General features: G+C 34.9%; 1 protein-coding gene across 1 annotated transcript in view; it reads left to right on the top strand.

The window, feature by feature from the left end:
* Window positions 1-15,276, top strand: part of LOC309638155 (uncharacterized protein) — a 343,672-nt gene that overhangs the window by 155,236 nt on the left and 173,160 nt on the right. Inside the window, exons 12-13 of the mRNA XM_082413765.1 lie at window positions 6,452-6,715; window positions 9,816-10,026. Of these exons, the coding sequence (XP_082269891.1) occupies window positions 6,452-6,715; window positions 9,816-10,026 (475 nt within the window). The remainder of the gene's footprint in view (window positions 1-6,451; window positions 6,716-9,815; window positions 10,027-15,276) is intronic.

Genomic DNA, 15,276 nt, shown 5'->3' with positions numbered 1-15,276 from the left:
TTACATTTGCACATGAGAGCACTGGTTTTCCAACGGTGTAGGTGTAAGATTTTCTCTCTTCTTCTATTCAGAAGCTATGATAGTTATAGCTGTTACCACCCTCTGTCCTTGATCCCTAGGCCAAGATAAGTTTCCAAGAATAATTACTTTCTTTCATCCCACAGCAGAAAGACTGGGGATTAGAGCTAATATGTCTGTTTATTTATATTGGCTAAGGGAATGGAAAAGAAAATAATGGTATTATTAAACTCTCACTGGCTAACCTAGATTACCCTGTGCTGTGGCATCAGTTCCCACTCATCTGTCCAGAGTTGTTTGCCTCAGAAAGAACACTTTGCTATTTTCTAATGCAAATTAAGTATATTTATTTACTTCTTTGACTACGCTTATTCCCAACAGAATATTAGTCCCAGAAGACACCATTTTGTTCATTTCTCATTCTCCCAAATTGCTACCTTCCCTTCATCACCACTGTCCTTCCTTCCCCACCCCTTCCACCACCACCACCAGCACTTTATAAATGGTGAAACAAAGATCCATCCCAAAATGATAGGTTACTTACTGGAGTGTCACATTGGGATTTGATCTTATGTTTGTCTGATGCCAAAGTCCATGCTTTTAACCCATTAGGACATATATATAGCTTCCCTTTTAAATTAGAGAAGCAATTAAACAGGGCAGGATTGAGGTAAACTATTAGGACTGAGGTAAACTATATATAAAGTCAAAAGCATTTAAGATGCATTTATAGGAATTCCAACCAAAGAAATATCCAAACAGCGTCACTGTAGTCTTACCACAAACAACTGAAACATTGTTGGGTATTCTGCTTATCCACTGTAGTGCAGTATGTGAGTATTTGCGTTTTCCTCTACAGTTGGTTTTATCATGACGCTGGCAAAGAACCACTTGGTTTTCGACTTTATATCCAATGACTTAGAACTATGGCTCTGAAGCTATTGTGGTATAATAATCATGTTTATAGAACAGTTAAGACTGGATGTGAGTCAATACAAAGCAGGAGCAGTCAGTCAATATTATCTTGGTTATTTTATGGTAACAAAACCCCCCAGTATTTCAGTGGCTTAATACAATAGAAGCTTATTTTTCACCCAAGCTATGTGTCTACTTCAGGACAGCTAGGGGCTCTGCTTTACCCATTCTCATTCTAAGTCAAAGACTGGTCACTGGTCACTGTAGCAAAGGAGAAAAATGAAAGAAAACTCTGGAGACTCTAGAACCAATAATAAGTACCCTGGCCTAGAAGTGACACATATTCTGTCCACTCAGAGGTCATCGTCCAGAGCTAGTCACATGGCCCACCCAACCACAACGGGGCTTGGACATGCAATCCTACTATATGCTTAGAAGGTGAAGAGCTGGAAATATTTGATGAACAGCACTTATGACACCATAACTGCTGAGGAGGGAGTGAAGCTTTCTAAAAAAAAGCTGTTCACAAGGAATTGATTTACCTTCTGAATTGGCAAACATTCCTATCAGTGTAGGGTTCAGATAGAGACTGAACTATCTCCTATAGTACAGAAAAGATTTCTAACTGAGCAAGGGACTGAATATAACAGTGCTTCCTAAATTATGTGGCCTATGTACAATCAGTATTTTAATTAGATAGTCTGTACTCCTCAACAAAATTTTTTAAATGCCCTTTTCTGAGGTCACTGAGGTCTTTTGTTAATATTGTTATTATTTTAAGTTTTAAGAACTTCAAAAACCTTAGAATATCTTAGTAATTGTTATGAAAACATTTAAGTCTCCAAGTTCATGTCTGGGCCTCACCAGTATCTCTGCCTGTACTTCTGTTTGAAAGCCTGGAGATTAGAAATTGTGCCCTCAAAGATATTGTCCAAACTGAAGACACGAGATTCTTTGGTTATAATGAGCAAAACTTGGAGGAGGAAGAGGTATGTCCTCATGAAGAGGCTGTCATGAGAAAATAGTAGACTCTGTGTGTGTGTGTGTGTGTGTGTGTGTGTGTGTGTGTGTGTGTGTGTGTGAGAGAGAGAGAGAGAGTGAGAGAGAGACAGACAGACAGATATATTGTCAATAAATTTGACCATATTTAATTTGCATGTTTATGTATTACATATTTAAACATATATTTAACTATATGTTTTACAGAAAATAAAACTAGAAAGTTAGATTGTGGTGAGGTAGCATTAGGGTCTTTAATGCAATGCTGAAGAATTACAAGTTTTATGATAAATATAAAGTGACAATATGATATCAGGCAAGAAACAGCCTACCAAGGAGCAAAAAGTAGAGCTTATACTGAACCAAAGTTTCTGGTAACATTTTGTTCAGCACCAGAGATAAAAGTAACTTTTTATGATCCGAGTGCAGGGCAAAAAAGCTGGGCAAAAAAATGAAAGTAGAATTTTCCATATGACATATAATATTTTTATATTAATTCTAGATTTCATGATAAGGAAAGTATGACCCTTTGACATTCAATAATGAACTTTTCTGTTAAATATCATAGGTAGCCCTTCATTTTTAAGGTTTTATCTTTGATTTTATTGGTTTGACTATGATATGCCCAGGTTTCCTTTTTCCTTTTTCTTTTTGGGATTTTCTGAATTCCTTGGTTTCGTGGGTTGATGTCTTTCATCAGTTTTGGAAAATTCTCAGCCGCTATCTCTTCACATGTTTTTCTGCACCATTGTCTTTCTCTTTTCCTTTTAGGACTCCAATTACATGTGTTTAGATTGTTTATTACTGTCCCACACATCTTACATGCTCTGATCAGTTGGGGTTTTTTTTCCCCCTTTTTTCATTCTTTTTGCCTTTGTGCTTCAGTTGGGACTTTCCTACTAGCCTCTACTAGAGGTCATCTATCCTTTTTCTGCCATGTCCATTTCTACTGTTAAGCCCATTCAATGAATTTTTCATTTCAAGTACCCTAAACATTTTTAAAGTTCACTCTTGAAATTTTCCTCCCTCCCCTGGTTATTTCCATCTTTCTCCCTATTTCTTTATCCTAATTATAATGATTGTTTAAAGTATTTGTTTGTTAAGTCTAACATCTGAGTCATCCGTGGGTCAGTTTCCATTGACTGTTCTCTTTTATCTGTGCATCACATTTCCCTGCTTCTATGGATGTCTCATAGTTGTGTACTGTATGCCAGATATTGTGTATAAATGAATTGTAAAGACTGAAGTAGAAAATATTTACCCTGCACAAAAAGAGCAGCCTCTGTCAGACAGCTAGAGTGATCTTTCTGATTAGAGTTAAGCTAAGTTGGGGTTAGGTTGTGGCTTTGATTAGTTTTAATTCACCACTGGTTTTAAAAGTTTTCAAGTGTGAAAGATCCCTCCTTCCAGCTGGGCTTGGTATCCAAGCACCACATAACCACTCCGCTCCCTAACCCTGCCTTGAGATTTCTATGCCATGGAAGGTCTCTTTTTGACTTTCAGCCTGAACCCAATTGCTCACATGCTGCTGAATAAGAGTCCTAAAATTGAGAATCTGTAAATAGTAAGGACTCATTCTGTGTCTGGGGCTCATGTGTATTTGACATTCCACATTACTCCAAGATTGTTAAAATTTCAGCCAATTTCTCCTTTTACCTACAAAGTCTCTCACCCAGTGACAGATCTACTCCTTCACCCGTTCCCTGAGATTAAAGCTACCTCTAGTCCTAACTCATATATGAAGGGCTTATGCTCTCTGAGATTTAGTTTCCTCTAAGCTTCATGTCCTCAGCTTCCCAAGGCATTCAAAATATACATAATTTTGTAATTTACCTGGAGTTTTTTCCTTGTTATAGTAAGAATTATGGGCATTTATGACCATCTCCATCATAAGGAGAAGCAGAACTTTGAAAGCCTTCTGTTTTTGAAATTACTTTGTCAACTTTTTTTCTGAGAATGAAAACAGTAATCCTTCCAAATATTTCAGAAAATCCAGAAAATTGAAAAATACTTCGTCAATACGCATTTTCATCATTTTGTAAGACTTCCTTAATCCTTTCTGAGTTGCTTCAATTTAAAAGTATTTGGTGTCCAAGTGGAAGGAATTTTGCTTTCTCTTCCAAACCTCCGTACAGACTTCAGCCTTCAGAATTCTTGTTTGTTTCTTTTCTGCTTGTTCTCCACTCTCCTTTCACATGCACCTTCTTTGATATGGAAGATCAAACGCATCACCCTTATGTTATATGGCACTCAGAAAACAAAGCTACTCTGAAGAAATTATGACCTCCAGCTACCAGGACTTTGATGATGAGATAGCATTGGTAGTTGGGAGGAGACTGATGCATTTATTTCCTTTATTATATAGCATTCAATTACAAAGCTACAGAAAACTATGGAAACATCACATCATAGGACAGCTATGGAAATACTCAGGTTTGCGGAAAGCTTCCTCTGAGAGGTACAATGAAACTTAGTGATCCTTTCTTGCCAGAGAGGAAAAAAATGAGTCCCAACCTACACATTACAGGGCAAAAGATCTCTCCTACAACATACAGCAAGGGAAAGGCACTAAAAGAATAAATAAGACAACTGTTGTCAGATAAATTCCTCTATTTGATAACATATGGCTCTTACCCTCCTTTTCAGTCAATATCAGTGACTAGGTTTTGTCTTGTTCAAATACTTATTTTTTGGGGGGGACTGTCAGGGTAATTGCATGTGACACCTCTATCTTGTTAAATAGGCTGAAGTGAAGATCCTTTTGTGCCTAAAGACTGGCTTCTAATTTACATTGTTACAGGTGACACAATGCTGACTGGTGTTACTGGATTATGTTTGGTAGCCTTGAACTGTTTCTCACGCACAAAATGATACTAGTGTTTTACATAAGTCATAGAAATAGTTGGGATAAAGTCATAAGATTAATAATAATAATAATATTTATGTGCATTTTACATTTTTATGAACATTTTAATATTTGTTATCCAAATTGATAATTGCATCAACTCTGTGAGGAAGGTGCTTATATTCTTTTCTTTATGGATGAGGAAATTTGAATGCATGGAAACTTAGATACAAAAAGAGAAGTGACTTGCCCAAGACCACAGGAAACTTAATGATAGAATTGGGTCAGTACTGGTCAACTTCTTACTTAATCTATTAATATTTTGAACATATCACTGAGTAAGATCAGGTTAGTATAAGAGGGACATTAGTTTTCACTACTAAATGCAGAGATGAAAATTGATGAAATGACTGTAATAGCAGCAGTTCAGCTTTATTTTTAAACGATGGTCAGAAATAGGTTTCTGACCCCATTTTTCCTCCTCCTCCCCATTTAGCTTTTATTCTCTTATCACAAGGGTTACTCACAGCCAACTAACCAAATGAAAAGTATGGGTTGATTAAGAATCTCTTTTGTCTGTAATTTGTGCGTAATGTTTTTAGCTCTCCCATGGGCTGTTGTAGAAAATGGTAAATCTGGTTTAAATGAAACCTGATCCTGTTAATGGTTTAATAGCAGCTGCCACAGGGTTATGGCATTTTTCAACAGATGCTTCTGCTTCATTTTAAACATAAACTAAGTCTTGGAATATTTATATAAATCATATAAAATATGCCTACATACTTTTGGTTAAATGTATTGTTATAAAATAGTCTTAGGCAAGTTCCTACCTTTGTCCATTTATAATTATTCACACAGAATTAAAAAAAAAAACCCAAGGCTATACTCTATTTTAAAAAAAGATTATTCATGTCTTGCACTTTCCTAAAAATTTTTTTGAAGGCTGGAGAATAACCTCCATCTCTAGTCTGGGGATGTAAACAATGGCTTGGTCAATCTGATCATTCTATCCATCTTTATGCCTAACACTATTTACTTAGCACTGACAAATTGCTTATACAGTGATGTGCATTATTGTGTCAACTGAAATATACAGAGTAGTCACAAAATTAAATGGGACACTATATTTCTTTGAAGAGGTAGACCTTGTAATAGTTAATTCAGACTATCATTATGCCCAGGATTAGTTTCTCTGAAGTGTGATAGTTTGTTCAACCATTTTTTTTTTTTTAAAGAAAAGCATTTCTTCTGTTCAAAGTACTTGTGCTGGTTACCTGAATGATACAAAGATGAATGACAGGCAAGTAAAACAATAAGACAAAAGATAGAAATAGTTACACAAAGAGGTACCAGCTCAAGCAACAGTACAGTATACCACTTTAGTTAACATATTACAAGTTTGAGTCTTAAAGCTCATAAAGGGCAGAATCTTGAACTGGCAGGGTCAAATTTGTCTTGTTTTTTGGGGTCATATTTTCATGGTGGTATGTTTGCTCAATTACCTTGGGCTGGAACATTTATTTATGTGAGTGCACCCAATGGTGAGTTTTTAAGAGCAAACAGTAAAAGTACAAACCAACTCTTAAACTCTAAATTATCTGTGGGCATCACTGACTGTGATGTGTTTCTAAATACAAGCTTCCTGGTCTTCCCCTGTCCTAATGTCTGTCCTAGGTACTCCCGTCTAAGAAGGATGTGAAACCTGGTGCAGCTTTCTTGTTTGAACTCATTCTCCTTCATGGGAAATCTGCTTGTCTCCACCAAGTTGTGGGCTGGACAACTTTCCCTTTGTACGATAGCAATTTGGATGTAGTGGAGGGAAAGTTCAAGTGTCCACTTCTCCGAGGACGTTATGACCAGAAACTCGACAACTTCAGGAAAATTGAAGATTTGATTTGCTTGGACCTGGACCACTGGCTGTGCAATCTCTACTTTCAGGTGTGCAATATGATTTTGTGAATAGGAAAAAGGATTAAAAATTTTTCCAAATCTGCTTCTTTCTAGCCTTTAGCTTCTTTTCATGCTATTGAAAATTCCAGTATCATAAACCTATAAAAGTAATTACATCTTAATACTGATTTCTCATAATGCAGATTAAATTTATGTCTACAAACAAGGGGTAAAATTCTAGAGTTAGAAATCTTAAGGATAACTTAATCCAAACGTCTATGTTATAAATAAATCCGGACATCCATCCAAGTCCCCTGATTTCTCAGTTTACAATCTGTTGCTGCTGGAGCAGACTGGTCTCACCAACATGGGACAGGGGATATATTTCTTTATCAAAAGTTCTTATCGAGCTTCTGTTGTGTGTTGAGCATTGCTTGTTCCAGGGATATGAAGAGATAGATGTGGTCTCTGCCTTCTGGATGCTTGACATTTATTTGATGAGACCAACAACAGATACCCAATGACCCACATTTCCACAGGATGAAAGTGGCCATCAGAAAGCTCTCTTTGCCACACACATGGCTTCAATGTAAGCTGCCTAGTTTACAGCAAAAATTTAAAAAAAAAAAAAACCACTTGGTCACACACCATTTATTGGTATAGGTTTGGCATTCTATTTTCTAACCAAGTCTTTTAGCAGAAATGCTGTTGTGTAAATTCATTTTAGGCCACCACCTTGGAGGATCCAAAAAAGAAAATGACAGCATACATGAAATATAAAGCATTCCAACACATTTTTAGCCAAATTATTTTTGTCTTATATGTCCAAATTTGTTCTACCTGTTTACGTTGTTTTTCTGGGGTGCTTGTATCATAAAATGCTATGATTTATTTTCCTCCTTACCTGTATGTTTGATATTTTTTTCAGTCTGTCTATCTACCTACCTACCTAACTGAAAGAACCATTAAATATGGACATTTTCAGGAAACACATGTACTTTTGACCTAAAAATTAGCAGCTACATATCCTTCTTATGGGATGGTTTTCCATTTTCTATTTAAGTTTCATTAACTGACATTTTTTCCCTTTTAGCTAATTCAGTTATGTTTTGCTGGAATATCTTCTTGTCACAGTCTAGGTATGCTATTAAGAAAACCACTCTTAGATGAATATGTGTCTTTCTATTCATTCTGGAAATAGTGGCATCCTAAAATAAATCTGACTGTATGTTAGAATCATGTGGGAAGCTTTAGATATACTATAGCTTGAGTCCTGTTCCCAGATCTTTTGATTAAATTGTTTTGAGGTGGACCTCAGGATCAGAAATTTTTAAAAACTTCTAAAGATTAGAAAATTGGTATAAGTTTGAAAAGGAAGACCATCATAAATGAATCCAAAGGATTTATTAAAAAATCACCCAAACTTTGAAGAAAACTGTAGAAAACACTCAACAAAGTATTTAACAAATTGGTGACTTGAATACTGTACAAAGAGATCAAAATGAAATGAAAATGAAAATATAGCCATTAAAGAAAATAAATTTTGGTATTTATTAGGTAACGTAAAAGGCATTAATAATTTTTCACTAAATTTTTCATTGTTACCTAATGTTCAGTGTTCTATAAATTATGAGATGGAAAATCAGTACTTTGTTTCATAAAAGATAATTTAGGTAGTACAGATATCGATAATAAAGAGATATATATTTTATATTTGAGGTAAAATCAAGAAGTCATGTTTAAAAGTTACAAAGTCAAGAAAAGAGATTATCTGATGAACAATAGAATAACTTGATTTCACTAAAATCTACTTGATTTGAACTCATTGCCCATTTTTTTCTCCTGTTTTTTCTGACTCCCTGTTTAAAAAAAAAACTTTATGAAAAAAGTAATATTATGATTTATCTGTAGAGCCCTCTGGCTATTATCCATTACAAATGGACATAATTGTACACTAGCTTTCTTATTTGATAGACAATAACAGAAGTTTTCTTCCTGTGTATATTTCATAAGGAGTTGGGGAGGGGGAGTGAGTCCTACTAATGAGAATAGTACTATTATTCAAGATGTATGATTTTCTGATTGTAAGGCAGAATAAGTACGAATGTAGATGCTTCTCTTTCACAAGGATGAAAATGAAAAATTTTTGTCTTGAAACCGTATTTTCCTCCATGTGAAATTGTGAAATATGTGGATTTTTCTGATGTGAGTTTTCTCAAATGCAAACATTTCTGAACAAGTTAATTTTGAGTAGTCCTTTTGGAGTTAGGAGAAGAATAACTTGAGGTTGGGAAGAGAAAAGAAAGATAAAGTAGATATTGGAACAGAAAAGGGGTTCTGCAATGCAGACTTAGAGATTAGAGGAAACAAGTAAAGTCTTGATCATTTCCCTCCGGTGTCTGTTGGAGGAAGGAAAGTGCCACAGTCAGAGGGCCTGGCCGAGCCAGGGTGTGTGCCTCAGCCATGACCTCATGTGTTACTAGGGGTAAAACTCAGGCTAATAACCCTGAGCTTTAAGAAGGAGACTGGAAGTTGCTCTGGTTCAACCCCCAGAGTGGGTGTGGAAGAACGTAAGACGGACAATTATGCAAGGAAGGTAGCCTTTAACTTCTTCCTAGAAAACCTTTTCTATCAATCCCTCACTTTCCTGAATACTTCATTTCCTGTGTCATTGATTATTTCTACCAAGCATTTTATTATTAACATTTTAAACATAGAGAACAGTTGAGAGAATTGCATACTGAGCACCCTTATATTCACCACTAGATTCTACAATCTGATCATTTATTTTTGAACTTAAAATATTGTTTCTTGAAGATAGTAAATACTAGCTAGTAAATGAATATTTGCTAATTTTATTCCAGCATGAATATTAGACGCACAGTGTTATTTGGAAGAAGAAATTACAGAAATTATAAAACAAAGAAACTAATAAACATATAGAGCAATGACATGGTATGTAAACCTGTTAATACTAAAAATGCATTTTTTGGGTAATGAAACCAAACAAAAACAAATGGAAGTTTTGGAAAAATTGAATCCATCGTTGACCTTTCGGATTTGCAAATTATATCCTTGTTCTAGAGAAATAATTAGCTGTGTGTGTAATATTTTCAACAGTTTCAATAACAGGTCTATCTTTTAATAGGTAGTTAAACTTCCTCTACATTTGGATGACCAAAAAAACCATGAAAGGCGTATTCAGCTTCCCCCTGAATTTCCAGTTTGTTTAGTGGCTGAAGCAGAGAAAGCAGAATCAGGTGTCGATAACACAGCTGGCCTTTCAGAGAAAGAAACAGAGAAGAACATTTGTGCCTCAAGGGGTGATAAAGCTAAATCCTCCTCACTCCCATCTCAAGGTTAGTTCACATTTTATCAGCATTCTATTACTAATATTTCAAGTTTTGTTATATTATATAAAACTGGAAAAGAAGTAGTATTAGTGTATTTCTTTCTATACCTTGCCACTTAAAGAGAATGTAATCATAGACAAGAATACTAGTTTTCATATTGCATAATTATAAATCACATAATAAAATAGAAAATTCATTGAAACACATGACTTGCTGCTCTAAAATTCTTTCTTGCATGCTCAATGAAAGAGAATTGTTCTCAGAATAAAGTTCTCAAATAATATAATTTATTTTATAAGACTTTGTTTTCAAAGACTGGATTAATCAAGCACTAAATAAGCAAATAACATTGTTTGAAATATTCAATGTACAAAAGTTTCAATTTACAGAAGAGATACATTAGAGATTATTATCTTTTGTAAAGAATTATTCCCTTTCCCCAAAGGGAATAATTCCCTTTCCTAGGTATGTATGTAATTATAAACAATATAGAATGTATTTCCTATGTTTATAAAGTTTATATAAATATATCATATTTTACATCTACTTTTGGAACTTTATTTTTTCTCAATATTATCTTTGATTTACATACACACACATACAAACACACACTCACAAACACATATATTTATTTCTGGTTTATTGATTTTATTTCTGTATAGAATTTCTTTACATGATTGTAACAAAATTTGTTAATTCTTATTGTTTATGTTGTTATCAGTTTCACTCTATTGCAAACGAGGCTATAGTGATTATTCTTGGACATGTCCTCCGTGTGCTCACAGGTGTGACTTTCACTACAGTATATCTACAGCGAAAGGAATCACTGAGTCAGGGCACACACATCCTAAGTTTACAGCATAGTGACACACTGCCATCCAGCTGTATCAATTTCCAACCCAATAGCTGTGTAGCAGAGTCTCTTTGACTCATATCTTATCAATCTTTGTTATTGTCAGTTTTGTCAATTCAGTTGGAATGAAGTGATATCTCTGTGTTTTCATTAGAATTTCCTTGAATACAAGAAAGGTTTTCATATATTTCTGTTGACCATTTAGATTTTATCTTCTGTGACAATTACCTCTTCCTATATTTGGTCCACTTTTTCTTTGGGTTATTTACTTATTTTTCTTATTGATCTGTAAGAGTTCTGGTGCCTTTTTTTTTTTTTTTTTTTTAAGGTGGGGTGAATGGTAGGAAAGTCTTGATTTTCGATTCAATTTTTGATTTTTCATGATTATTCAATCACTTTATTATTAATTTAATTCTAATTGGATTAACTTAGTCTAAAACTGATGGGATTAGCATTGTCATATTATTGTATTACCTTTTAAAATGCATTCCCTTCTGTTACAGTTTTGTTGGATAGGCAATACATTTAAATTGTTTGAAACAAAATCTGTCTCCCCTTGCTGCCCTTCCAGCAAACTATTGTTCTCCTTGGAGGAATCAGTGTTTTTCATGTATTATTTGAGAAATATTTTACATATCTATAAGAAAATATATAAGAACACTATCATAAGTTTAAAATAACACTAAATCTATAGTTATATTCTTCTTTTAATTCCTAATATTGATTAAGACATGCATTTTTATTCATTTTTTAAAAATATACAATTGCTCATTTGCCTCCATTAAGACTCTTGATTGATTTTTTGTTTACTCTACATTTATATTCTTAGCCTTATTATTTTTTTACTCATTTTCTTCAGATTTTCTTTGGGGTTACTTTTAAAACTTCCTTGATTTGAAAGCTTAACACATTTATCTTCAGTTTTTATTTATCTGATGTGTGAAATCTCCAATTATGACTGGATCTGTCCATTTCTCCCTGTAATTCTGCCGGATATTGTTTTATGTATTTTAAATCTGTTGTTAAGTGCATTCAAGTTTATGATTGTTATAGTTTTTATGATGTTCTCATTTCTTTTGTATAGATGTAGTCTCTCTGTATGTCTATTAATGCTTTTGGATTTATAATCTAATTCTTCTGATATTAATTCTACCATCTGTTTTTTTTGATAAATATTTTCAAAGCATATATTATTTTTTTACACTTTATTTTAAAAATTTAAAATTCACCTGTGGTGCCCTTTTGGATATATCTTTTTTAGCAGTATAAATCTGAATTTTATTTTTGTACTCGAGACAAGTAGATATGTGTTTTTTAATAGGTAAGTTTAGGTTTTATGGTAATTATTCGTATTACTGTTCTATTTGTACTTGATAACATTTTATTTTGCATTTTATGTTTACCATCCTATTTCTTTGCCTTTAAAGAATACTTTCTTTTTTGAATTTCTCTTTAACTCAAAATAATTATTTTATTTTTCCTGTACTTTTTTTTTATATTCATTTGTTTATTTTTCGGCTGCATTGGGTCTTCGTTGCTGCACACGGGCTTTCTATAGTTGCGGCGAGCGGGGTTACTCTTCATTGCCGTGTATGGGCTTCTCATTGTGGTGGCTTCTCTTATTGCGGAACATGGGCTTTAGGTGCGTGGGCTTCAGTAGTTGTGGCACACGGGCTCAGTAGTTGTGGCTCGCGGTCCAGAGCGCAGGCTCAGTAGTTGTGGTGCACAGGCTTAGTTGCTCCACAGCATGTGGGATCTTCCCAGACCAGGACTCGAACCCTTGTTGCCTGTATTGGCAGGCAGATTATTAACGACTGTGCCACCTGGAAAGTCCCTCCTGTACTGTTTTTAATCTATAAATTTTATTGTTATTTTAGCTATTATCCTTAATTTTCTTATCTACATATTTAAGTATAAATTATCTTTAAAACTCTAACTTTATTCAATACTTCATTTCTATTCTGAGTGTGACAAGGACTTTTAGTGTGTTTTAGCTACTCGTTAAACACCTCCGTGTACTTTTACGTTATTGTTGGCTATGCCTTCAGTTTCACTTTTTTGTTAAACAGAGAATCTAGGTTTTTTTTTTTTTTTTTACTTTCAGTATAAAATTAATTTACTGACACATTTGACAGTATCTGTGCTTTATAATATTTTAATGTAACATGTCTTCGGTCTGGTTCCATTTTTCTTCTTGTTGAAATAAATCTTTAGTAATTCATTTAGAGTTTGGATCTGTGAGTGGTGAACTCTCTTAGTCATTGCATGCCTGCAAAAGTCTATTTTTCCTTACTTTTGGTAGATCATTTTTCCATATATAAAATTCTAGGATACTAATAATGTTCCCTCACTCTTTTCTCCACTGTCTTCTTGGGTCTGTTGTGGCTGATGAGAAATCAGCATTAAATGGATAGCCACGGATGGATCTTAGGAAGGCGAGTGATGTATTTCACTTTCTATTTTAGGCAGATCCCTCTGGTAATTTTTAGGAGGGTTTATTTGAGAAAGGCATGACTAGAAACAGATCAGTTAGGAAAAGTTTAGAGCAGTCCAGGCAACAGATAAGAGTCTGAATTAGGGCAGAGATAGTAAAGTTGGAGAAGAGAGTACAAATTTTTAAAGTATTAAAGAGGTGGAATAGAATGACCATAGGACTAAGAATAAGAATGTTCCTGTTAATTGGATATGGGTGGCACAGGAGAATTAAGGATGATTCCTAATTTTTTAACATGAGTAGATATGGATATCAACCAGCAGATAACAGGAAATAAAGGGGGAAGGACAAGATTAGAAGAAAAACCATGGGCTTGATTTTGGAACTACTGACTTTGAGATTCTTATATTATACCCAAGTAGAAATGTTCAGGTGATCTTTGGAAAAATGCATGTGAAGCTCAGGAGGGAGGTGGAAGTTGGGAAGGAGAATATGTCCATTAGAGAGGCATAAACACCTAGACTCTAGCTGAGACTGGTATGTGGTAGATTTCAAACTGGGAGAGTATGTAGAATGATGAAAGTGTTGGGATGAGAGCATAGCTCAGGAAAACAGTGATGTTTCCGAAGGATGCTGGATCCCTACTATAATCAGACCCAAAGCCTGCACTATTTGACTTCTTAGGTGACATCCATCTTCCTTGTCTCGTTCTACCTATCTGCTGGGCAACACAGAGCTTCATATTCAATTTCCAGTGATAAATGTTTCTTAAGTTGTGCCTGGAGTTTTCCAAATCCCTTGGAGACTTTTTGCCTTGTTGGGCCAAGTAAAACTCCACCGATTGCTAAGCTCAGTTTCTAGAACCCCACTTCCTTCCCTAACAGGCAAGTCCAGCACAAGCCCTGGGCTTCCGTATTCACACCTGTCCTGTTTCCCTATGAGTAAAACCATTATCACCAGCCAATGATTACTGAGACACCACCACCTCCAGAGAACTCAGTGTCATTTTATAGAGTCACGTATACCTGGAAATGTTATATTGAAATTTTATACACAGAATTCATATATGTTGAATTATGTCACTGGCTTTAAACAAATATTTGTGAAACTGAATTAGAAATGAGATATATATTGACACTAGGTAATAATTGCCAGCACTATAAGGCAGCTTGATTAAAGTATATTGCTTCTCACACCTGAGAACTTGGATTTGCTTTACTCATAGCCTGAGAAGGTAGGAGGTGACCGAAGTCATGGTCTGGGTTTAGAGAATAATGGGTAGAGTTTGCTGTCCTCAACATGCACACCTTTGAGCTGACTGTAAGCATTCTATGTTGGGTTTTAATAGGTTTAAGGCTTTGTTTTTTTAATTTTAAATGCAAATATCCCAGGTGGCTAACAATGGCTATGCTGTTGTCGATATGCTCAATGTGGATATGGGGAAGGTCGGGGGGGTGGGGTCTAAGGCACTGGCAATCTAAGAAAGAATAGAGAGTGCCATAAAAGGGCAGAGAAGGAAACAGAGAAGCGAAGGGCAGATTTAGCCTCATTCCAAAATGCTTTGTGGGGCTGCTCTGTCAAGGACATTCGTGGACATTGTGATTAAGTCTTACTCGGTCCTGTCTGCAAAAGAAAGACTTTTACCCACCTCTTGTCTACATCAAATCAGATTAGTCAGGCCTTCCAACAGGAGGGCTTGGGATGCCCTCATTCTATGAAAATAAATTAATTTAACAATAGCACATAATCTGTGTAACCTGGGAATCTGAGATGTAGAAGGAGAAGAAAAAGTCCAGATCTTTTCTGGTGGTTGATGATCACCTTCCTGAGGTAGAATTAATAAATCAAGACATATAAAAGAAATGATTATAAAAAAGATAGAAAATTACAGTTAATTTTTTGTGTAAATATCAAGTTCAAATATCCAGTCAACTCTAAAGCCACTATTTGGGACACTAAAAAATGTGTA

The sequence above is a fragment of the Balaenoptera physalus genome (genome assembly GCF_965194825.1).
Source record: "Balaenoptera physalus genome assembly, chromosome: 11".
In the NCBI taxonomy this organism is placed as follows: Eukaryota; Metazoa; Chordata; class Mammalia; order Artiodactyla; family Balaenopteridae; genus Balaenoptera; species Balaenoptera physalus.
This window is presented reverse-complemented; position numbering and strand designations above follow the sequence as displayed.